The 25,304-nt window shown below is 45.0% G+C and overlaps 1 protein-coding gene across 1 annotated transcript in view; it reads right to left on the bottom strand.

Annotated features, from left to right (window-relative positions):
- Positions 1 to 25,304, bottom strand: part of Sgpp2 (sphingosine-1-phosphate phosphatase 2) — a 105,439-nt gene that overhangs the window by 8,897 nt on the left and 71,238 nt on the right. The window contains exons 3-4 of the mRNA XM_021638590.2: positions 18,228 to 18,407; positions 14,719 to 14,808 (exon numbers count right to left, since the gene is read on the bottom strand). Of these exons, the coding sequence (XP_021494265.1) occupies positions 14,719 to 14,808; positions 18,228 to 18,407 (270 nt within the window). The remainder of the gene's footprint in view (positions 1 to 14,718; positions 14,809 to 18,227; positions 18,408 to 25,304) is intronic.

The raw sequence follows: 25,304 nt of genomic DNA, 5'->3' as shown, positions 1-25,304 counted from the left end.
TTTTCTGAATGTAGCCAAAGATGACTTTGAACTCCTAATCCTCCTCCCTCTACCTACAGATCTCTGATAGGACTGTGTGCACCACTATGCCCAACTTAGGGTTGTTACATTAATAAAAATGTCATCAGACTCCTCACAAGAGCCAAGCTATGGGCCTAGCCTCAGTCAACAGATGAATAGCTAAAGAAAACGTGTTTTGTACACGTAGTGGAGTTTCATCCAGCCAAAAAGCATTTCGGGACAATAGACAGTAGTAGAAGTCACTGCATTAAGCAAGATAAGCCAGATGCAGAAAGACAAGTTATCGCAAGCTTTCTGCCACACGTAGAAGTGAGAATAAAATAAAATACATACTCTGAAAGTGACAGAGGATTCCTACTAAGAAGGGAGTGTCAGGACAAAGTTTAGTGAAGATGTCTATCAACACGTGACATTGTATATTCTTATCCTTAGCCAAACAGAAAGGGCTCATTCACCTTTTGGTGACTATCTCTGGAGATTTCTACAGTGTTCCCTTACCTCTCAAGAACTGTCTACGCTGGGGAGTTCTGGTCTTCTGTCCTTTTCTCGTGTGTGGTTTACTGGGACAGATGTTCATCATCGTATCTCCCAGCATCTCTCATAAAGAACTCTATTGAGGGGTTAACTCTGCCCAAGGTTATCTGGCTGGAAAGGCAGACGTTTGCTCAGTTTTGCAAGGAATGCTTTTAGGTCCCTGGATGATTTAGGCATTTAGGCTGGGGAACTCTGGCTCTAGCATCTTCCTCTCTGCCAGATCCCCTGCTGAGAACATGAAGGGCCTGCTCTGCCCTTGACAGCCTCACAGATGGAGCTGAAGCCAGGAACCCAGGCAAAGCCAAGATATGCTGAATGCTCTGAATGCCACGACACTGACAATGAACCAAGCCAGACCTGGCCTTCATCTGGAGAGTAGCTGCTGCAAAGCTGCCAGTGTTTCCTCCTGAACATCTTCCAGTATGCTTTCCTGTGCTAGCACCGGTTTAATTTCATTTCTCAGAATAATAAGGGCAGGTTTCAACTGCCTCACAAGCAGGAGGCCACAGTGCTCATGAATATATCCATTCCAGGGACAAACCTGTGTGTTGTGTAACTAGCATTTGTACGGGAGAGGAAAGTACTGTGTAAGTTCAAACACTGTGAGTTCTGATCTTCTGTCCTTTCCACGAGTGTGCTTTACTGGGACAAACGTTCATTGTATCTCCCAGCACCTCTCGTGAGGAACTCTGTTGAGGAGTTAACGCTGCCCAAGGTTATCTGGCTAGATATCGACAGACAAGCCAGGTGTGATGGCCTGTAACCTGCAGTGCTCAGGGGCCTTGCAAGTGAGAACCTGTTTCAAGGTTCAGTGGGGCACGAGCACCGGCCCCCAGGAGAAGGTCACATGGGTGTGGTGGACCACCTGTAATCCCAAACTCGGAGTCCCTGAGACAAACTGGCTAGATTAGCTGACTCAGGAAGATCTGGATTAGAACCTCCCTCCGTAAAGAAAGTGGAGAGCTATCAGGAGAAACGCCCAGTGTCAACCTTTGCCCTCACACCACACACACACACACACACGAGTGAGCCACACATGTGTGCTACATGCGTGTTTGCCTACACGCAAGCAACCATCTCACACAGAATAAAATTTTAAAAAATAAACAGAGGTCAGTCAGAAGCAGAAAGCCGAGTAAATCTCCTGGTCCTGGACAGTAGGCTCTTCTGCTGTCATGGGACCTGCCAGTGAGTGCTGTGTCATTCTCTTGCCTCCTTTGTGTGTCATGGCTGTCCTGGAAGCCACTCTACATGGCCTAGGATCGTCACAAATCGAGGACGAAGGACCAGCAAGCATGGCACTCTGTGGCTACAAAGAAAGGCTTGAAAGGACCTTAGGAAACTTAGTGATGCTGCAGAGACGCCACATGAGGCAGAGAAGAGTACACCAGCTTCCTCAGGCTGTGGTTTTAACGAATAAAGCGAGGATATTTAAAGATTCAATAGAATTACATTGATAGCTTTAACAGGGAATTTTTTTCCGTGGGTGTGTTGAAATATTACGGAGTATAGATGGAACGGGGCAAGGCAGTGTAGTTCAGGCTTGCCTAGCAAGTTCCCCCACCAAATTAATAAATCATAAAAACTGTAGATGTGATGGCCTATGTCTATAATCCTGCACTCAGGAGGCGGAGGCAGGAGGATCAAACAGTGCGAGGTGAGTCCCGGCTACCTAGTTAATTGGGGACCTTGTCTCAAAAACGTGGACATTAGGCAAAGCCTCACTTTAATGTCACACAAGGACAAAGGCCACCTGAAGGTCCCAGGAGGGGGAGAACCCTGCCCACTTCCCTGCTTACTGTGTCAAGTCTTCAGGCCAGCCTGAGCAATGCAGGTTGCTGCAGACAGAACCTACATCACGCACTGGACACGGAGAGGCTGAACTGGTGCACACACAGAGCCTGCACCCCTACGTGCTGGTGTCTTTGGAACAGGAGGGCACTTTGCACTGGGGTCATGAGCGTCTGCTGCTGCCCCTGGCTTGTATGCTCTCACGCCACATCCAAACTCAGGTCCCCAGTGCTCGCACAGCGGGCACTTTTGCCTCTGAGTCAGCTCTCCAATCCCCCGTAAGTTTTCTTTAAATGGTACTAGTACGCTAAAAGGTAAGGCAGGTGTTATGTTTCTGAGGGAAATCATATAATCAGGTTTATTATAGCTTTGTATGATATCAATATTAAGTAGGAAGATATTGGGGCCCAGTGTCTATTTCAAAACTTTACCCCTGCCTAGCCCGATTTAGGAAACCATCACTGGCTTCTCATGTCTCCACAGAGTCTAGCTTGTTAGTCGATCTTCACGAACCACACCGACCTCCCCACCCCAAGTTCCCACAATCTAGGTGTGATGAGTGGTGGGGCGTGGCGGGCCAGTGGGATTATGACATGTTTCCAGGCAGGCTTTTTCATCATCCCGGACAACTGCTGAGGCGCTCACGAGAATGGCAGGAACGGGAGAAGGACTCTCCCCCGGGAGACACAAAAGGCAGTGCCAAACCCTTACATGACCTTTCCCGAGCCCGGGTGGGCAGCAGGGCCTCTGAGTAACCAGAGAGCAGAGCAGTCCTGTTCCGTGCGGTCTGAGTGTCCTACAGGTCCATGCAGGTTGTGTGGAATCGGCATCTCCACTACCTTTTCGGGGGGGGGGGGAGAGAAGTGTGTGGACTGCTCTCCAAACTGCACCCGCAGGGAAGCTCTTGTAGGGGCCTTCCAGGGACGCAGGTCCAGGTGGGACCTAACAAACCCTCAGGCGATGCTGAGGGGCACAGGTCTCACTGGCGAGTGACCAAGTCCACCTTGACTTGCTAGATTACAGAGGCCATCACAGAGTCACGAGAGAAAGGTCTCCCGCTTTCTTTTGTGAAACACGCACGTGAGAAGAAAAGCTTCAGAACGGACGGGAAAGATCATCTTGGGAAGCGAGGTTCGGAGACAGTGATACTTGGGCACACAGAGGTAAAAGGGAACTCTGGGAGTTCTTGGTGGCTCTGGTGTCAGGCCTGTTCCCACCTGGAGGAAGAGGAAATCTCCTGTTGTCCTCTGTCCATGCTTGTGGGCTGTGTTGGCTTGTGCCCTGGATGCTGGGTCTGTACTCAAAAGCTAAGCTCCCCAAGGGAGTACTGTGCAGCTAGCTCTCCTAACCAGAGCGACTCCTGGCATCTTGCTTTGCTTTGCAGAGTGTCAAGAAGGTGTAAGAGCTCTGATCGCTTTCCTTAAGTTCTCATCATTTGGAAAAAGGGAGGAAAAATAAGGCCTCCCCCACTAAGTTGCTGTGAACTATCCTATGAGGTAGCTAATACATGTAAAGCAGGTACAACAGTGGTTCTCAACCTTCCTAATACTGAGACCCTTCAACATAGTCCTTCATGTCGTGGTGACCCCCAACCATAACTGTATTTCATTGCTACTTCATAACTGTGTTTTGCTACCATGATGAATTGTAATGTAAATGTCTGATAGGCAGTATATCTGATATGCGACCTGTGAGAGGGTCATCACAACCCACAGACCGAGACCTGCTGGCTTAGCACAGTGCTTAGAAGATGCCAACACATAAACACTTCTAAACACATCTGCTATGCTATGTGATATATGCTAGGTAACATCCCTCCCCAGAAAACTACAACATTCCTGAGAAAATGCAAAGGTCTGAATACATGCACGGGCAGGAATGGCCGGCGTTGCAAGATGCCAGTTGTCTCAAAATGATACACAAACACACAATTTAATCAAAGGAAGAGCCCAGCAGTGGAGAAAATGATAACGCTGTTCTGAGTACAAAATTAATACAGAAATACAAAGAGCCAAGAAGAGCAAGGAAGAAGGCTGGCAGGCCTTCAGCACCTGCCATCAACACTTACAGAGCAGTGGTAGCGTGTGCCTCAGTTTCAGTCATTCAGGGAGGCTGAGGGAGGAGGATTGCTTGACCCTAAGAGTTTGAAGCCAGGCTGGGTAGTGTAGCAAGACTGGGTCTCAAAGGTACCACTACTAATTATATACATATAATACATAATATAATAATAATATATAACATGAAATATAATACTTTATGATGAACATAAAGTATAATTTCACAGATTGAAGGGGGAGGGAAGGATGCCAATGTATCAGGGAGCATCTGAGATGTTCCCAGTTTTGTGACCTTAAATATGTGGACAGTGGAGATGCAGAGTGGAAGCTGCAAGGATTTCTGGTGGGGGGGATGATGCTGCGTTCTGATGCCAGTTGTGTTTACATGCAGCAAAGTGCGCGTTCTTTGCTAGAAGTCCCCTGAGCTGCACGAATATAATTTGGGCTCCTTATGTGACACATCCATGAAAATGTTTTGTAAGCTTTTTTTTTTTCTTGTTTGAGCCACACAAATGACGATTCTAGGATTAGACTCCATGTTTCTTATCCATCACACGCGGCATTAATCTTCTCTTTAATAACTAGTTATTGCTTACACACTGTCATGCAAGGACCAGGTAGCAGGGGCTGTAGTCAGGATATCCAAGTCCATGAGGGAACACAGAACTTCCTTCTCCACTCCCAGCTGCTTTGTCATCCACTGATTAAATGAGATGTGTCTGACATGCCCTGAGGACTTCCTGTGAGGTGTCCTTCCCTCCTAAGACTGGTTTTGGGGAGCTGTCTCAATGGGTAAAGTGCTTGCTACCTTAACATAAGAACCTGAGCTCAGATCCCAGCACCCATGTCAAAAGCTAAGCATGGCCATGTGTGCCTACAGCTCTAGCACTGGGGAGGTGGACACAGGAGGATCACTGTGGGCTTGCTCTGCCCAGCTCCAGGTGTAGTCAGGACTGGGTCTTTAAGGGAACAGTTAGAGATCAATAGAGATGAACATCTGATGCCCTTTCCTGACCTCTGTGTACACACAAACCCGGGGGGGAAGGGAGAGAGAGAGAGAGAGAGAGAGAGAGAGAGAGAGAGAGAGAGAGAGACCTGGTCTCCCAGCCAGCTAAAATGCTCATGATGCTGATGTATAGGTTAGAGATAATTCCCTATCCATCACTCCAAGGTCACCAAGCCGGAAAACCTCTACTCTTAGAGATTTAGCTATAAGCATCCATGCTGGCACAGTATTTGCTACTGTATGATACCTTCTATTTTATATTTTTATTAGATAAGGATTATTCTAACAGCAAAACAAAATAACCCTGAAAAAAAGTAGTCTTTGATCTGGCGGACTCAGACCCATTGTAAAAAAATAAGATTACCAAAAACAAATAAAAGAAGAGCAAAATAGATGAACAGGTGGTAATTTGTTAACACTGGTGACAATCCAGGGAACATTTACAGGGGGCCACTGCCAGGAATCCGGCTGGGAAAAAGGGTGGGAGGTGATGGAATGGAGAAGTAAGGGAAATTAGATTGTTGTCCTCAAAGGACTCACAACCTAACGGGTCAGACAGATTGACTATATCCAAGCACACACACCACAGTTTGCATTTTCTTCTAACAAGAAGTAGAGTCTGTATAAACTCAAATCGTCAGTGGCTCCTAACTGCTGAGCTATCTCTAGCCCTGTCTTTTATTACGTTTTAAACATCCCTGAAAATACAAACGAAGCTACAATATTCACCGAATATTTAAATTTCTTCTTTGGGTGACTGTTCTTGCTAACTGGTAAGCTAGCCTGTGCTTAGTAGATCTTTACATGAATCCATTTTCCACGTGGCTTTTGAAGTGTCATGAGGAACATGGGTAGCTTCCTGATGAGGCAGACAAAAGGATCTCGCTTTTTTTTCCTTGAGTGAGGGTCTCACTGTATAGCCCTGGCTGATCTCTAATTCACAGGGGTCTGCCTGCCTCTGCATCTGGAGTGCTGGAATTAAAGACATGTGCCACTGCGCCCAGCTAGGGCCTCACTCTTGACGTATTATGTTTCTGCCTTCTTGGCATTGGACTTCTCATCTTTACCATTTTAGGGGCTGGAGAGAGTACTTGCTACTCTTCCAAAGACCCAAGTTGGGTTTCCAGGAGTCATGTTGGGTGACTCAGAACCACCTATAACTTTAGCTCTAGGAGATATAAGACCCTCTTCTGGCCTCTGAGGGCCATCTGCATACATGTTGCAAACACACACACACACACACACACACACCACACTGGGACTGGGGAGGTCACTTAGCAGTTCAGCGCCTATAATCCTCTTTCAAGGACTCAAGTTTGGTCCCCAGCACCCATGTTAGGTGACTCCCAACCACCTCTAACACCAGCTCCTGGGGATCCGTTGACTTTGGCACCCTTCACATGTACATACTTCCTCCCTAACACATAATAATAAAGAGAAATCTTTTTTAAAACAGCCTCAAGCCGTTTGAGACTCCCCTGAGGAGTGTCTGACCTCTGAGATGGTGGATTCTGCACCGACATTTGTCCCCAAGTTGGGTGAGATGGCCGAAGCCTATAATCCTAGCACTTTCAGGGCTCGGGTTGAGACAGGAGGGTGGAGAGCCACTGCCTCGGAAAACAAAGAAGAGAGTTTGCTTTTAGGTCTGATGTGGTTTAGAGACAGGGCTTATTCTTCAGGTCTCAGGAGTTAGTTAAAGAACCTGATCCTTTTATTCATCCAATGGGACCAACAGACAATGACTTAGTGCAAATTCAGGTGTGTGGTGTGTGTGTGCCCGTGCAAACACGTGCCCATGCACACGTGTGCACGCCGCGCCCAGCAAACATTGGTCTGTATGTTTTCCCAAAGAGCTGAAGAGGCGAGTCTTCTTTGTTTTAATTAGGTCAATAAAGGAAAAGCCAAACTAAGTTTTTAAAAGTTAACTTTACATAATTCAAGGACTATGCTGCTTCCGTTGGGCTTAAGAGAGGCTCCATGCTCCAGTGTATCTGGATCACGTTACACATTCTCCTTGTTAGGAGAAATCCAAAAGGGCATGCCCACTAAAAGAAAACACACACACACACACACACACACACACGAAAGCCTTTTTCTGTGAAAAGTTCAGCCAGTCCCTTCTTCTTGATTCTTTTCCCAGTAACCAGGACTCACCTAACTATCAGACATTCCAGGCAGGAATGCTAGATCCCAGTCTGTTCTCTGTCCCTGAACATGACTTTTTACATTTTATTTGGGGAAACTGAAGACATTTTCAGTACGACAGGGCTTAAGAAGGTCACAGGCACCTGTGGCTTTCTAATGGCTACCAACTACATGCTTCCCAATAGTTACCTTGGGGGTTTGTCTGATCATCCTTTGAGCAGCTCTAACTGGAGTCCAGCTGCCTTCCAGCCACGAGGCCGGGGAGTCCCACCACCAGCCTTCCACATAGGGCTCTTGCCCAGCTTCCTCCTACAGTCAAGGACTTCCAGGGGCCTGCTCATCCCACATGTACCAAACAGAAAATGGTGCCACAGTTGTGGCTTTTGAAACAGTATTGAAAGAGCAACAACAACAACAAAAAATTAGTTTGTCCATGTTGGCTGTTGGGGTTGCACACCACGGACAGTTCCTGCCGGAAATTGTGCTAAGCCCTAACTTTTGTTCCTCTGATGCAGAAGTCTTTCAATTTGCCTTCCCATCATCACCAACAATGGCTGTCCGGAAGTCTCCTGGTTACTGAATAATGATGATTTTTTTTTTTTTTTGTCTAAACGAAAGGACAAAAAATCCAAAACTTCACAAACAACAGAGATTGAAGTACCATGAACACGTACTGCTTTTGAAACCAGAAATAATTCTCTATTTTTACAAAAGAATAAAGAGAGACAACAGACCTAATAACACAGTGACAGAGGCTCTGAGGTACAACCAAAGTCCCTTTTTACCTCACAAACAGACTTATCTAGTGGCATTACGGAAAGTTGGGCTTAGAAGGATGTGATTTATGTTGTAATTGGGTCTTTCCTTGTATTAAGTGAGGTACTTTAAAGTAAATTCTTTCTTTCTTTTTTTCTTATAAGTGGTTTCAAACAACGTGAAAGCCACACCCAGAATGCTGTCAAGCAGAGCCAGAACACAGATCCCTATGGTCTGCAGATAATTTAATATTTGACAATCCTTTTCAACATCCTCCAACTCCAACCAAAACTAAAAGTTTACTTGGGAGAAGTAAGCAAATAAAACCTAATATCTCCATAACTACCCACAGATCAAACAATTTCAGGACAATAAAAAACAGCAGCATTTCGGCTAGTTCGAGTCAAAATAAGGGACTGTTTGCCATTTGTTCACAGTTCTCTTCTTTGCTGATTGACCAGCAAAAACATTGGGCTAATTTTACTGCTACTACATTGGGATGTTGGTTGCTTTGTCACTCGGTGGTTTAAAAACTGTGGCGTTGTGTCATTCAGAGCATTGCAGATAATATGGAGTGGCCAGCCTTCCATACAAGCTCAGACACGGCGCTGACAGAACAGGAAAACACCACACGGACTTTGCCCTCTTCTGATAACTAAGGGTTCTTTGCTTGGGAGAACTGCCCTGCTTTGTCATGGTGATTCTATCCTCGCCTCTATTGCCAGTCCTAGCCCTGCCTCAACAGGCTGGCTCCTGAGCCATCTGGCCTAATCACAGATAGCTCTTGGCCTGGTGATGCAGCAGAGAGAGTCACTGTCCAATAAGATGTTTCCTGAAACTCTCTTTCATCACTGGGCATCCTTTCAGGAGAGGATGTGAAACAATCTAAGCCCAGAGTTCCCAGGCTCTGGTTTCAGGTTAAAGAACAGCCAGAGAGCATGAAGTCACCGTGCAGAGATGAGTTGGGGGGGGAAGGGAGGGAGAAGAGTAGGAACTTTTGGAAGGTCCAGATGTCAGACCTTTCTCTCCCAGTGGCTACTGGTGCCTCTTTTTCCTTGTGGTTACAAAAGCCAATGCATTTTCCTTGAGGTTTAAAGTTGAACAGGTATCTGCTGTTTGCATTCCTGACCAGGCAGAGGGTGACCAGCTGGGTTCATTTCAGTCTCCGTCCCGGCTCACTCTTCTGTAGCCCACAGGATGACGCACAGGATTCTACCTGCGCGTTTGAACCCCATTCCACAACCAAAGGGGTGTCAGGTCCCACCAAAGTCTCACCTACATATGTCCAAGTTTTGATTCAAGCGCTGTTGGGAGAGGATACACGGACAGTGACATGGTAAAGAAGCTACCTTCCGCACAGCCACCTGCCGTCTGGTCTTTGATGTTCAGTTGAGGGGACTAGTTGTCTATGGACTTACTACTCCAGTCACTTTGAGACATCTCCTTTCCTCTGTCCTCCTTTCTCCTCTCCTCTCCTCCCCTCCTTTCCTCTCCTCTCCTTCCTGCCTTGCCTCCAATTGGCTACAACTGGTTTATCCTTCAAACCAAGAGAACACAAAATTAAACAGCAAAGAAATTAGATAAATAAAAATGGAACCTTGATTTGTTGCTTCGTCTTGAATGGTGAGCCAACCCTGACTGATTGGTTTTTGTCTTGAATGGTGAACCTAAGGCAAGACAGCCCTGTGCGTGGTACCATCAGCCAGGCAAGGATGTCAGCAGTGACTCTGTATTTTATGTGGTATAATAGTGCTGACATCTCCAAAGGCCCCTAAAGGCACCATCTAGCTGCCCCACTCAGGCAGAGTTGTGTCATCACGGACACCCGCCATCCGAGAGCCAGTTCTCTGTGCGTGGAACAGGTAGTCAGAGATAATACCTCTCAGTGGTGTGGGGACAAAGTTAGGAGTCAGAATTGACTCATCACGGTGACTGCTTGGATGTCAGAGGTGTGGGAGGAGAGAGCCCACTGGCTTTATTTATTTATTTATTTTTTGGTAAGTATATTAGCAATAGGGAGGACCTGAGACAGGGCCAGAGCTGGTTTGGTAAGGCTAATGCCATAGCTAAGCAGGTTTACAGCTCTCCATGTTTTATGTGGGCCTGTCAGGAGTTCAGCTGTGGCTTGCCCCAGAAAAGGAGGAGGTCCTGCAGGAGAAGTCACTCTTCTTTAGGTACCAGGGACCGTTAATAGAAAGCAGGAGCCACCTCAGTGATGTGTTCATGTTTCCAGAGCATCACAGCTATCTCTCCACCTCACAACTGACCCTGTTCAGGTCCGTGTCCACCCCACACCTGCTATGATCATTGTTGAGCCAGTCAATGCCTCTCGACTATGAACGAAAATCAATCAGAGAACTACTTGCATATCTCAGGACCCATGCCCTGAACATCACACACACACACACACACACACACACACACACACACACACACGTGTATGTATGTGTGAGTGGGGGTGCACCTACGTGTAACATGATACATATGGGCAGGTCAGAGAACAACCTAGGCATCAGTCCTTGCCTGCCACCTTGTTTGAAACTGAGTCTCTCTCTTTCTTTTCTACCTACACCAGGCTACACGGCCTGTGGGCTTCCAGAGAGTCTCCATCTCTGTTCCATCTCTGCATAGGAGTTCTGGGATTGCTACACCAGGCTTTTCATGGGTCCTAGGGTTTCTCAGGCCATCATGCTTGTGTGACAAGCATTTTTACCCATCAATCCATCTTCCCAGCCCCTGGGTAGGACTTTTCATTTGAATTTTCTACAGACAGGCATCATATACCTTTCACGATCTTCACCAGTTTAAAGTGGTGTGAAGAACAATGCTGCAGTGCAACCATCCCTCCAGACCTCTTTCGAGAGCAAAAATCCATCTTCTATCCCCAAGAAATCATTTCTATGCTCTCCTACCCCCTAACCCCAGCAACAACTATAGTCAACTTTCTTTCTGTTAAAATGACTGCCTGAAGTTCTTCAGGCAAATGGAATCCTACAATATTTGTCCTTCTGTGTTACTGGCTTATTTCACTTACTATGATGCCTTTGGTGTTTATGTTGTAGCACAAATCATAATTTCCTGCTTATTTAAGGCTGAGTAATATTGTAGTGTAGGTACACACTACATTTTGTTTATCTCTTCAGTCACTGGTGGACAAAGGTTGCTTCCACTCTTTGTTTTTCTTTTGCTATTGTGACTAATGCTACTGTGGCGTGAATATATTTATATATATATTATGTATATAATATATGGGCACACATATACATATATATACACACATATATATGGGCATATGAGTATACAGATAATTTAGATGTATTTTAAGATTTCCATGGGATTATGGAGGGGCCCACATGGCCCCGTATCTCCTGAGGTAGTGCTGGCTGTTAATGGTTGCTGGTGGAACAGGAGTCATTTTCTGTTGTCCAGTGCTCCCATAAATAACTCTTCGCCTAGGACAAGCTGCTTTAATTAAATTAAGGCACACCTCACATGAAAAAGAAGACATAAAAGTGAGAGGGAGAAAGGGTTTTAGTCAGAGAGTGTGAGAGAAGGGAACAGAGCTAAAAGCAACTAAAATTTATTATACATTTGTATGAAACTGGTCAGTGAATTGAAAAGATAAAAGATTTCTGTGGGACCTGAACAGGTAGCAAGGGTGGAGATACTGGCGGTGTTGCTGCCAATGGACTGTTTTGAGGGTCCTGGGAAGAGACCGTATTTTTTCCGTTGGCTCAGGCCAGCTATGCCTTGCAAATGATAGCATTTGTGCCAAGTTATCACCAGTACACACTTCTCCCTCCTTCAGTGACTTGGAGACCCAGGACAGTGGGTGGGTTTGTTCCTGGAGATCAAGCTATGCCTAGATCTTGTTCCAAGTCTGACACCCATCAGAAATTCTCGAGTTGCCGCTGAACAAAGAGCTGTAGTAACCTGTAATTTACCACCATCCCACTCTGCAAACAGCCATTCCCTTTGCTGCTAGGATGTCATGACTCATGGTGCCCAGAGCCAGGATCTGGTCCTGCAGCCTGATGCACTCTGGGCCTGAGCCAGTGTCAGGTTGCAAGATGAGGCAGAACACAGCGGGCCAGCAGTGAAACAAGACCAGGGAGGGAGAGGAGTTGCCTCGATCCCTCACTCTATTCTCTTCTGGGGAGATCTTTCCCAAAGAATGGCTGCAGTCCATTCCTTGCATCGAAATGAGAGGCCCAATCAATCTTCCCGAAAATATCTGCCTCTCCATCTCCAAAAGCCACTTAAAAAGAAAAGAGAAAAAAAAAAATGGAACTGTGTTTCACTGAAGTGGATTTGCATGTTTTCTCTCTCTCCATGTCTGGAGCTCCACATTCCTGTGTTTCTTTGGTTTTAATTTTAACCTGAGATCGATTTTTTTTTCCCAAAATGTAAACCTATGGAAATTAAAAAGTAGCACTAGATAAAAGAAATGCCAAAACACCCAGGAGAGTCCTGTGGAGTTCCACACTGAGGTCCAGGAAGGGGTTTGCAGAGAACGTCCTTGTCATGTGGAGAAATGGTGTGGCGAATTGAGAATGCTCTGCTCCCCTCCCCTCCATCTCAGAAGCCAGCAGATGCAGCCTGTACTGGGATAGGGGCGCAAGGACGGTGCCTTGGTAGATGGAACAACACTGACTCTGGGGCCTCTTTCACTCAAACAGTGAACTTCTTGGGGCCCGTAGCAGGGAAGGAACACCTGTAAAATCAATGACGGATGTCTTTGTTTATACATTTAATTTACTATGGCACTTGTTGCATTGGTTTTTAATCTTAAAGAACTACACTAAAATGATCTCTTGTAGCCTATGATGGCCTCAAACTTGTATGTAAATGAAGATTACCTTTAACCTTTGATCCGTCTGCCTCCACATTCCAAGTGTTGGGATTAGAGCTATATACCATCATGCCAGGTTTTATTCAGTGCTGGTTATGGAACCAAGGGCTTTGTGCATGCTAGGTAAGCATTTCACCAACTGATCCCAGCCTTAGAGCCTCTTGATTTCATGCCTTACCTGCCACACCCAGGCTTCCAGTAGCCCTCATTTGGCATCTCCTTTTCATTCTCCCATGGTAACCCATCCTTCCACTCTTATTCACTCCTGGCACCAGGGCAAGACTGGAAAAGGCCTAGGAAGACATCCTTCCCTGAAAAGGCCTTTTTCTAACATCTCTTGCAGGGTCACAGTTGGAACTGACGTAAAAATCAAAGGTCCGCTTCTTTTTAAAGACATCTTTCTTGTACAGAGTGGAATGAGACATGGTGCCAACATGGCAAACCATGACCAGCTCCACGCTCTGCAGCTCCCTGGCTGGATGCTACTCTAGGCCCTGAATACTCAAGGACTTTTTACCATACTAACCATGGCATCCCTGGAGAGGGAAATTTTATAATACAGTAAAAGGATGGGCCAAATTCTAAATGCATATGCCATTCTCTGATTCCATCACCATGTGTAACCTTGAAAAGTATAAAAACGAAGCTATAATTGCAGGTCTTGTTGCAGGATATTTGATCACACTGTGAACCTCAAGATTGTGTTGTTTACTAGAAAAACCCATTTCTTGTTGTGGTGTGGCTCAGCCCTAGCACATACCTTTAATCTAAGAGCTTTCTGCTTGAATTAAATAAAATCAACCATATGTCAAGAGGTAGAACAGGCACCCAGTAGGGAGTGAACATAGGAAAAAACCATAGAGAGTGAGACAAAGTCAGGAAGAACTGAACCAAGAGCTTTGGACATGGAAGTCAAGGGCTTTATCACTGAGATAAAACTCTTGTAGGAAGAAGAGGAAATCCTGAGTAAATACACAAGGGGCCAATGAAGCCCTGAATGAATGTATGTTGTGAACATGGCTATGGCCAAGTCAAGGACCCCATTGCCTTAGACGCATGGACACAGCAAATCCTTCCCCAGAGGATCTGGGGATTGATAGAGCCTTCCTCTGATGTTGACAGTATGTGCAAAGCAAGCACCTCGAACACCTCTCCATGAAACTGTTCCCCTACAGAAACCTCTCACTGAGACTAATTCATCCTCTTTGTGCCCAGTGTAGTAGGGGTTTTCCATCATGGTGACCATGGCTCATCTGATCCCAGCTCTTCTATACTGATGTCTGTCGTCTCTTCAGAGTATGGCATTTCTTCGTTCCCACATTGCCCCATTTAACAAGCCCTACAGGGTACCGCACGCTGCAGCCCTCTTTGACTTTTTACTTAGAGATAGCCTTCTTCTGCTGCATAAACCTTGTAATCCTCCTGGCTCAGATTCCCAAGTGGCTGGGATTATAGGTGCACACCCATGAGACACGCCTAAGCAAGCAGCTTAAGGAGCCATATGGACACACAGACCAACTGCTGTTCAGTCGTGAGGCCTGCCCCCACAGCCTTACCAGGACCGTGTGCATCCCCGTGTAGAGTCTGCTGAGGCACACCAATGTAGAGAACACCACAGCCATCGTCAGGCCTAGAGCGAAAGGGTACTGCAGAGGAAAATAAGGACATTAGGTGATGTTCAGATGACTGCTTCTCTCTCATCCTCTCTCCCACTCTCTCCCTTGCTCACTCCCTCTTCCTCTCTCCTCCTCTCCCTTTCTGTCTCCCTCTCTGCACCTTCTCTCTCTATGTATGTGTGTTACTAGAGATTGGATTTAGAGCTAGGTAGGCATTCTACCACTAGCTGCTTTTTATTTGAATTTTCATCTTAAGGCAGACTCTAAGTTACTGGTGGTGGGGCTTGAACTTGTGATTTTCTTGTCTCATCTTCCATAGTAGCTGAGAATCTAGGCTTGTACCACTGAGTCTGGTCAGACTTATCTGATTTGATGAAACAGTTGGGAATGGGATTCATTGTACGTAATTGCTAGTCTGAATCTTTTATTCCCTAGACTAGCAATCTAATCATCTGAAAACATTAAAAGTGAGGACAGGTAAAAAGAAAATGCCTAGGAGGGAAGCTCAGCAGGGTTCTGATGGAGCCTGCTGCTCTACAAAGGACTTCCTCAGGGGACCCAGAGTAGGACCCACAGGGAGTGGTGCACCGCACGCACATGCATTGATGTCACATTACAAATAGTACTTAGACAAGCGTACAGGGGTATTCTGTGTTCCCATCTAACACAGCTCGTGTGAGTTTAGCAGAGATAAGTCATCTTGAGTAGCCTCGGGGACTGGTCAAAGTTGGCCATGGGCAGATGCAGGACTGGAGCTTTTCAAAGCTTTGTTTCCTTTATCAGCATTCCTTATCTTATAAACAAAGAAGGTCATCAGCCCCATTGCTATCCCAATATCTGGGTAAACCTGGGTATAGTGATGTTTTATGGGGACCCAGACATTGTTCGAAACATCCTGGAAGGACCAAGGCCACCGACAACCAACTGAAGAAAGTCATTGAACATGTAGACATGGGCATAGACAGGAAGAATGGGCATAAGGATGTCAGAGCAGTTGTGTGCAGGGAAGAGTGGCTGGAGGAGTCTGGCTAAGTCTGAATCACACAAGGAACACATGCTCTGCTCAAACCAGTATGTAGACACATAATATACTTGCTTTGAATAATAATGTGCTGTTCTGTAGCAAGATGAACAGATAAGCCAGCCTCTCCCACACACAGCACTGATTCACCCAAACACTAGGTCTTCATGTGACCCTAAAACGTGGGTTCCATAATCGGCCCTGTTTTGTAAATGATGGTGCCTTCAACCATGACAGTAAGTCATGGCCATCTTGAACTTTAAATAGGATGCTTTAAATAGGATGCTATCCTGTCAGTCATCACATTTGACCCTCAGAGCAGAGGCCAGAGAGATGTACACAAAGTCGCACAGCCAGTGACTCGGGCAGAACCAGAATCCATCACTTTCTGTTCTTTCCCAAGTAACACTGAGTCCAGTAACACTTGGTTGAAAAGACTCTCCTTAAAATATATTTTTTTTTCAAGACAAGATCTTACCATGTAGCCCAGGTTTGCCTTAAACGTTTGATCCTACTACTATCTCAGTTTCCTGAGTGCTGGGGTTACAGGTGTTAGGTACCACAACTGCCAGTTTCTGTTTAGAGACTTTTTGATTGACCTAGCCTCGGATTTGCATCAGAAGGTATTATTATGATTTCACGCAGTCAGATATTAGCTTCGATGCACAAATAAACAAGCAAATCTACATCTAAAGCCGTTTGTGAGTAAATGAACCTAAGTAGCTGAGTGTAATGAAAAGCTAAAGAGGAAAGAAATCACAGTTCAGCTCAGGCCTTAGAGGGGCACCACATCTTACGAAAAGAACATCTTAACTGGATAGCTTTAAAAGACTTCTGGGCAAGATGGCGGCCTGGGCACCGTGTCACAAAGAACGGATGCTCGTACTTGTGGAAGCAAAGGGAACGGGAATATTTTTAAAGTGAGTGTTTAAATTGTTATTGCTCTCTTCCTACAGCCAGCCTCTCCTCATGGTGGGTTCCAACGATATTCGATATGGAAAATGAGAGTGTGTTTTGGTTTTAAGATAAAATGTCCCAACAGGCAAACGTTTGGTCATTGTAGCCTGGCACTATCTGATGTAAGGCTTAGTGATGTAAACTTAGGAGGTGCACTCCAGTGGATCAAAGACCTTCAGTCATGCCCTTAAAGGTGACGTTTCCCCTATGCCTCCCATCCATCAGGATGTGAAGACCTGCCCCTGCCACACTCCTGCCACTGTGATGTCTGCCCTTAGTGATCTTTTTCCTAAATTACATTCACAGATCTGTCTGGATACTGAGAACACCCTGTATTCATGGCTGGGCCCTGGCCCACTGTGTCCCGTTAGGCAGTGGAGCACAGGTGAAACCCAGCTCAGAAGCTGGCATGAACTGAGACAGTCCTAAGGGACCTCAGATACTTCTGGGTCCTGAGTATGGTTTTCCAACAAGTGACAGCACAGTGGTTACAGCTATTTGGATACATTCCTTATGAATGTCCTTGTCCCAGTGAGGAAACAGATCTATATCTATGTGGTCAGGAAGAAGACTGAAGAGGTAGAGCTGAGATCTGACGCAGTCCTGACCTTTTCCAAGCACGCTGGCTGAATGAAGCACCTACCTAACCTGGAATACGGAATGGCTGGGGATATCTGGGGTAAAGAGCAGGGTGATCCACTGTTGCCATTTAGCTATAAGACCACCAGATTCAAGACATCTGAAACTCCCAATAGCTAGTTAGTAAAATTTATGTAATTAAACACTAAGTCAAAGTGATGTGTCTCAAATATCAAGAAAAAAAAAATCTTCCTTACAGCAATGACATAACTTTGACAAGGTCTTACTATAATTATCATCTACATAGATATTAAATGTAATTCTTCTATTTTCAACATTTATTAATCCCCTGTCATTTATATGATTCTAAATGAAAAGAGGCATCATTTCTAGTAGCTGGTCCCTAACCATCCTTGGAAGGTAATTTGGGGTACCTGACTGTCTTCTGCCCCAGGCCAGGCGAGTCTGGCAGAGGGATTTGATGGGATCATCTTTGCCCTGGAGGATCATTTAGGAGGACTGCAAACCCCTTGTGTCTGTTGCAAGCCCAGAGAGTGGAGATTCAGTCTAGGCATCAGCTCAAGTAAACACTTGCTGGGGGAGAGGATGACATCAGACAAACCACATTCTGCTCTCCTTTCTTGGGCCCTTCCTCACTGAAAGGCACCTCTGATTTGGGTGCCAAGTCAGCCGGTCACTTTATGAAGAATTTATCAACACCTCCCCCTGTAGGTTTCAGACTCCCTTCATTTTTTTTTTTTACCTCATACATCTTAATGTCTCTCAAAGCAGCTTTAAGAGAGATTCTGAATTGCTCCCCTCGCTGCTTCCTCATTCTACAATCTAATGTGAGCATGAGAGGAATACGAATGGGCTTCTACCCTGGCCTTACCTGGTACCTGTCCATGGTAGAGATAAGGAGGGTGAAGGAAATGGCGGTGGCCGCCATGGCATGGGTGGATGGCATTCCGTATTCTGCAACCACTCTCTTTTCAAGTTTCACCACTGGAGGTGATGAGGGTCGAGGCCACTTGAGGATGTCCTTGGCTACCTGACCGATGTACATCACCAACTGTAAAACCAAAGGTCTGAGGTAAGTATAACTTAAAAAGGATAATAATAGAATCTTTAAATATTTCATATCAGCTGGTGTGGTGACAAATACCTTTAGTTCCAGCATTCCGGGAGGCAGAGACAGGCAGAACGCGGTGAGTTTGAGGCCAGCCTGGTCTACAGAGTTCTAAGACAGAAAAGGCTACACAGAGAAACTCTGTCAGGAAACCCCACCGACCCCCAAAAAATCTTTCATCTGTTGCCTGGAGCCCCTCTGCCCTGATTCCCACTGGAAATATCTTGGAGGGTAGACTCAGGTCTTTCTACTTGGATGGCAAACACTTTATCAATGGAGTCATCTCCCCAGCCTCTTAATCATATACTTAACAAACACTTCAGAGGTTTCCGGATATGTGTCAGGTGCCATTGTCAGCCAAGTAGTGGGTCTTCAGGGGCCATGCTTTAAACTACTGTCAAAGGCTACCTCCAGCCCAGGAGAGGTTTGCACCAAAGTGAGCCTCACATTCAAGTCAGGCAATCATGTAACCATTAAATGGTCTCACTGTAATTGTCTTCTGAACAATCACATGGTTTTGAGATTTAACCACGAAAGTGACTGTTTTCATAGGCCATTTAGCTAATAAGTCTGTTTTTCTCCGATGCTGTTGTCGCTCCTGGTAGAAGTAGGGAAGATGCCAGATATAATTTAATCGTATTTAGAAAGCTATAAAATAAATAGTGTCAGAAAGCTATAAAATAAATACTGACAACAATGACAAGGCAACCTGGAATTTGTTAAAAAAAATTTTCCCCATGAAGCCATTTAATAAAGAAATTTCCTTCATCTTTTTAAAACATTATTTTGGACTTATTTATTTTATGTATATGAGTGTTTTCCTTGGATATATGTGTACTATGATTGCAAAGTTCAGAAAAGGGCATCAGATTCCCCAGAACTAGAGTTACTGATGGCTGTGAGCTGTCCTGTAGGTGCTGGGAACCAAACCTTGGTCCTCTGCAAGAGCAGCAAGAGCAGCAAGTGTACTTTAACTGCTGAGCCATTTATCCAGCCCCACTCAATCTTTTTTTCTAAGTAGAAGCTAGAAACCGGGATTTGCTGTTCATGGTCTCCAAAAATGAATGAATGGGGCTGTCAAACACAAACTCACTTGTTTTGTCTGAGAACTTTATATGCTCATCCCATGATCTATAAAGGAGGAGATAAAAGCGATGTGGCTACACAAGCACCCACCTTTGCAACTCAACTCATGGCCTGGCGAGGCAGAGACTGTCCCATCCTCCCCATGCCATCCTCCCCATCCCTTCCCTCCCCTCCCCTTCTCTGTTCTTCCCTCCTCTGTTCTCCTCTTTCTCCCCTCCCTTCTCCTCCCCTCCCCTCTCCTCTCCTCTCCTTCTCTATTCTCCTCTCCTCTCTTCTTCCCTTTCCTTTCTTTTCTCCCCCTCTCCTTCTCTTCATTTCTTCTTTCTTTCCTCCCTCCCTTTCTTGTTCCTTGTCAGTGTAGTAACTCAGGACTCCTTTGTGGTGAAGACTGTCCTGCACAGGACAGAGTGTCAGGAGCTTTAGTCTTGAGTCTTCTCATCTTAACTACGGCAACAGTGGCCCTGTGGTCAGGGCTTCAGTTAGCTTAGGGAAGACACGAGCCATCTTGCTTTAGAAAGGAACTCTTAGGAAGGACTATTTCAATATTATTTAGATTAGCTAGCTGATTGCCAGAAATTTCCACCTGCTGGGGCTCTCCACACTTCTAGTGGAAGATTAATTTGGTGCTGTATCCCCCCAGGAGGCACTGTGCCTGAGGGAAGCCCAGCAGAGGCTATGGTGCACAGCGGGCCAAATCCCCAGGCTGTGAAGCCTCAGGGGTGATCACTGAATCCCATCACTGTGATTTCCAGCGGACTTTGAAACACAGGCTCTTTACCATCCCTTATTACCGGCCTGACTCTCCTGGAGACCCATTCTTTTTATGTCCTTGCCTCCCTCTGGGAACCTGTAAAACCACATCCATCTATTATCTGGGAAGGTGGCAAACACTACCAACTGAGAATTTCTCAGAAGCTGCTTAAAAACACCCCAGCTCTGCCCCTTCCTCAGCACCAATGTAAACAAAATACCACAGGCATAAATGACAAATTCTAGTTCATTCAAGGTACTAAAAACTCTCACAGACCAAAAGCCTTAAAATCAGAACATCAAGAGAGATTGGGTAACCCTCACTTGAACCGAATTTAACATTTTTGAAGTTTACAAGTCCCTTTAACCTCATTTTTCATTTCCCCTTCCATGCTCAAAGGATGTTTAGATTGTCCACTTCACTTAAAAACATTGCCGTACCTACACATTGTTTCTGGTTTAGAAAATCCAAATAAAAATGGCTACAGTAACAGCTCTCTTGATGCAAGAAAACACAGACCTAACATCTTCAAGATACAGGTAAAGGGCTCACTCCCAGTATGAAGCTATTGCTGCTCAAGACAGCCAAGCTATGCTGTGCCAACCTTGTGCCAGTTCTTTGGCTTTGAGTAGGGAAAAGGACTGCACACAGTCTCACCAAATGTAGGAAGATGTTGAACAAGTCATCTATAGAGTTCTGCAGATGCACGCTCTAGTTTGCATCCTATTGGGATACTGGTAACTTTAGGCAGGTCTTTAGGTTGTTTTTCCTTTCTCTTGGCTTCCTGGCCACCACGAGGTGAACAGTTTTTTCTACCAGCATATGCTGCCTCACCCAGCACATGGCCCAAGCCACAGGGCTTATAGATTTCAAACTTTTAAAACCATGAGCTAGAGTTCACGTTTCTTCTGTTTAAGTTGTTTATTTCAGGTATTTTTGCTACAGTAACACAAACTGACTCAAACAGAGGAAGACTTTTGGGTCCAAAGACCCTGGGGCTGAGTATTAAGAATGAAGGTAAAGAGGTGTTCCAGTTGCAAGTACAGCATAACCTGAGGAGTGGATAAGTGACACTGGGGAGCATAGTGGGAGCTGCTAGGAGGCTAGAACACTGGAGTTGAACAAATGAGTCACACCTGCACAGAACCACGACGACAAATGGGACTGTGAGAAAATTCAGCTGTGCAACCACTTTAGAAAAGTCTGGCAAAGATGTTAAGAGTACTCTAATCATGTGACCAAGGCACACCATCCTAGACACTCACACCAAAGGAGACTGTGTGACACACAAAAGTTTGCATATGAATGTTCACTGCAGGTTTCCTCCTCCTCCTCCTCCTCCTCCTCCTCCTCCTCTTCCTCTTCCTCTTCCTCTTCTTCTTCTTCTTCTTCTCCTTCTTCTTCTCCTTCTTCTTCTCCTTCTTCTCCTTCTTCTCCTCCTTCTTCTCCTTCTCCTTCTCCTTCTCCTTCTCCTTCTCCTTCTCCTTCTCCTTCTCCTTCTCCTTCTCCTTCTCCTTCTCCTTCTCCTTCTCCTTCTCCTTCTTCTTCTTCTTCTTCTTCTTCTTTCCTCTGTTGTTTTTGTAACAGTCCCAACCTGGAAAGAGCTCAACTTCCATCAGAAGGTGAGTAAAATGTGGTGTCATCATACAATTGAAGCTTCTATGAGACGACAAAAACCTGAGCTGTTGACATATATTTAAATGGAGACAGAGCTCAGAATGAAGTTGCAGAAGGAAGCAATAGAAAAAGCAAATGGCATGGCTAAATGCTTCTATTTATATAAAATTCTTTAAAATATGAGCTACCTCATAGTGAGAGGAATAGGATTCTTACTTGCTAGGAAGGGGAAAAGTCACACATGAAATTTTTTGGAGGGGGTGGGTGCCTGGTGGCATCTTTGTTTTTGAGATTTGTATTTTACTTTTAAGTGTGTGTGTGTGTGTGTGTGTGTGTGTGATGACCGCAGGTGGCCATGGAGTCCAGAAGAGGGTGCATGATCTGGAGCTGGGGTTACAGGAGGTTCTGAGCTGCCCAGCAGGGGTGTTTAGGAACTAAACTTGGATTCTCTGCAAGAGCAGTACTCATTTTTAGGCACTGAACCATTCTCCATGCCTGGCAGATATCCCGATTGTGATTGTGATGCTAGGACAGGCCACAGTGTGCCAAACTGGACATTTTAAATATGTGCAAACATCATGAATACATTAAGATGATTTGATTCCATTCCTTAAAGGAGTAAATTGCATATTATGTCAATTCTGTCTTAATGAGGTAGTTGATTGTAACATCTGTAAATTATGTCTCAAAAGTAGTTTCCAGTTTTTCTGAAATGTAAGGAACAGATGTCTGGTTGGGGCTGGCTGGTGATGAGATTCTGAGCAATCAAAAAAATATTGTAGAATCCAGGTGAGAGATACCAGATGCAGGCCAATAGTAAAGGGAGATTTTGAAGATTTGTGTTGCAGTTTATTTTTAATAATGTAAAAATATTGTGTAGATTCATATCTGTTGGGATAATGACAACTAGGGAGAAATTGTGCTAGTAAGACAGAAGAAAATGATGGAATATGACCCTCCTCCTCTTCGGTGTGTTTCATCCTGCCTTTCTCTTCCGTCCTTCTAAGGACAACGGTTGGATTGGCCCAACTGATGGGTCTTAGGTGAACATCCCAAGATTCTCCACTTACTTATGTCCATCAGAACCCTCTTCCATAAAAGATAATACTTAAGTATTCTTGGGTTTAGGATTTGAACATGTGTTTTGGGGGACCACCATTCAACTCATTATATTCAATAAGCATTTGGTGAATTACTAAGAAAAAGGCACAATGCTGGTTTGGGAAATAATATGCAAAACAATACAGACAAGGTCTTCGTTTTCACAGAGCAAGTGAACTCATACAGAGAAAAGGATGCTTGGCTTCACTGCTTTTTATTGGTATAGTACAAAGCATTATGCTTTACAAAGATAGAATGCAGGGGCTCTGGGTCCATGGTAGAGAGGTTGTCTGTCACGTGCTCTGGCTTTGGTTCCCAGAACTGAATAAAACAAATGGAGGTCGTAGGTTTGACAGAATTGAGGGGAAGAAAAAAATAAAACAAAACAAAACAAAAGACGGGTCTGGGATTGCAAATGTTCAACATCATATGTCACTGATTATAGATTAATTCAGAAGTGAGAAATAGCTGTGTTTATATTAGAGTGGCTGAACCCCAAAAGCCTGACAATACCACACACAGTGAGGATGTGGAGTTAAAGAAACACCCATTCGTCATTGGTGGGAAAGTAAAACAGTACAATCACTTTGGAAGATAATTTGAAAAAGTTTTTTAAAAAGTTAAACATATTCTTACCATAATCTTGGAATCATACTTGGTATTTATTCAGCTGAGTTGGAAAATTATATATATGTATACACACATATACATACACATATACATATACATACATTCATACATTGTCATATATGCCAAGAATGGAATATTATTCAGAACTTCAACCCTGAAAGGCATGGAGGAACCTTAGAAACATATTCCTAAGTAAAAGAAGCCAATCTGAAAAGGCTACACATGTGGTTCTATCGATATATGGCATATAAGAAAAAAGCCAAGCTGTGAGGACCATGGAAAGATCGGTGGTTCCTGGGGATAGAAAGATGGAAAGAAGGGTGGGCAGAGCACAGAATCTTTTTAGAGCAGTGAAACCATTCTTGATACTGCGATGATAAATATGTGTCACTGTGTACTGGTCATAACCCAAGGAAAATAAGCCACTGAGAGTGAAGCTTAATGTCAGCTATTAACTTTGGGTGACCAGGATGTGTCAGTGTGGGGTCACTGGTTATATGAAAGGTGTCACTGTGGTGTGGAATGTTGTCAGTAGGGTCAGAGGGCATATGACAGACAACTCTGTAATTTCTGCGCAGTCTTATTGTCAACCTAAAACTGATCTTTAAAAAAAAAAAAGTCTATTTAAAATCAGAAGACAACCATTTCTTCATTTATGTCTCAGTTAAAGAATCTAATGATTAACTCAACAGGGCTCACCGTGAATAAAGGACTTCGCTCTGTTTTGTTGAAGGCCCTCCTACCAAAAGGGAAACAATTAACTGCCACCATCCATCCTATTCTTTCGGGATAAGGCCCTAAAGGTCTGGCGTAAAAGCAAAAATCCAGGAGGAGGCAACTCAACTCAGGAAGCAATTTCGGATCATTAATGACATCAGCAAACTAGCAAGGTTTCACTGCATGGTGCTTTGAGACGGCCAGGGGCTTTGTAGGGTTAGGTTTGACAGTGGATATTAACCTTCTTTCCTTTTCTTCCTTTTTCTATTTCTTTTTCCTTGCTTGCTGGCTGTCTCTTTTTGTGTATGTAGCATACACATTATGTGCACCCGGGAGGGGGAAATGTGTGTGCACCTGTGGAGGCCAGAGGTCAGCGTCAGGTGTTTTCCTCAATCGCTCTCATTTGGTCTTTTGACACAGGATCACTCACTAAATCTGGAGCTCACCATGTTCCCCTACACTGGCTGCCTGTCTAGGTCCCAGGCTCTCCTTGTATCTTCCCAGCCCCAGGTGCCAGGGTTAAAGGCGTGCGCCACACCCAGCTTTTATGTGGGTGCTGAGGACTACGCTCAGGTCCCTGTGTGTGTGGCCATCAGGTTGTGCCTTGCTCTAAGTTACTCCATATTGTGGAAAGGACTGGCTTTTTAGGCTGTCCATTGCCCCGAGAGACTCCAGTGTACAAGCAGCTTTTGATTTCAGTTATGAGGGTTGATACCTAAGTGCCTAGGTACAAGCAACACCATCTGTCTGGCACCAACCACGCAGCACAGATTGATAAATGACTATTTTTGGGGAGAGAGTTGGGGGCACATGGGCATATTAAAATCATGTCATAGAAACCTTGTCCAAGAACTTATTGGACACACAAGACTAAAGAAAGGGTTAATGCCCTTCCCTGATTTCATAAACAGGTGAACATCTACACTTAGGAGGGTAAC

Source organism: Meriones unguiculatus, chromosome 15 (assembly GCF_030254825.1).
Source record: "Meriones unguiculatus strain TT.TT164.6M chromosome 15, Bangor_MerUng_6.1, whole genome shotgun sequence".
NCBI classification, from domain to species: domain Eukaryota; kingdom Metazoa; phylum Chordata; class Mammalia; order Rodentia; family Muridae; genus Meriones; species Meriones unguiculatus.
This window is presented reverse-complemented; position numbering and strand designations above follow the sequence as displayed.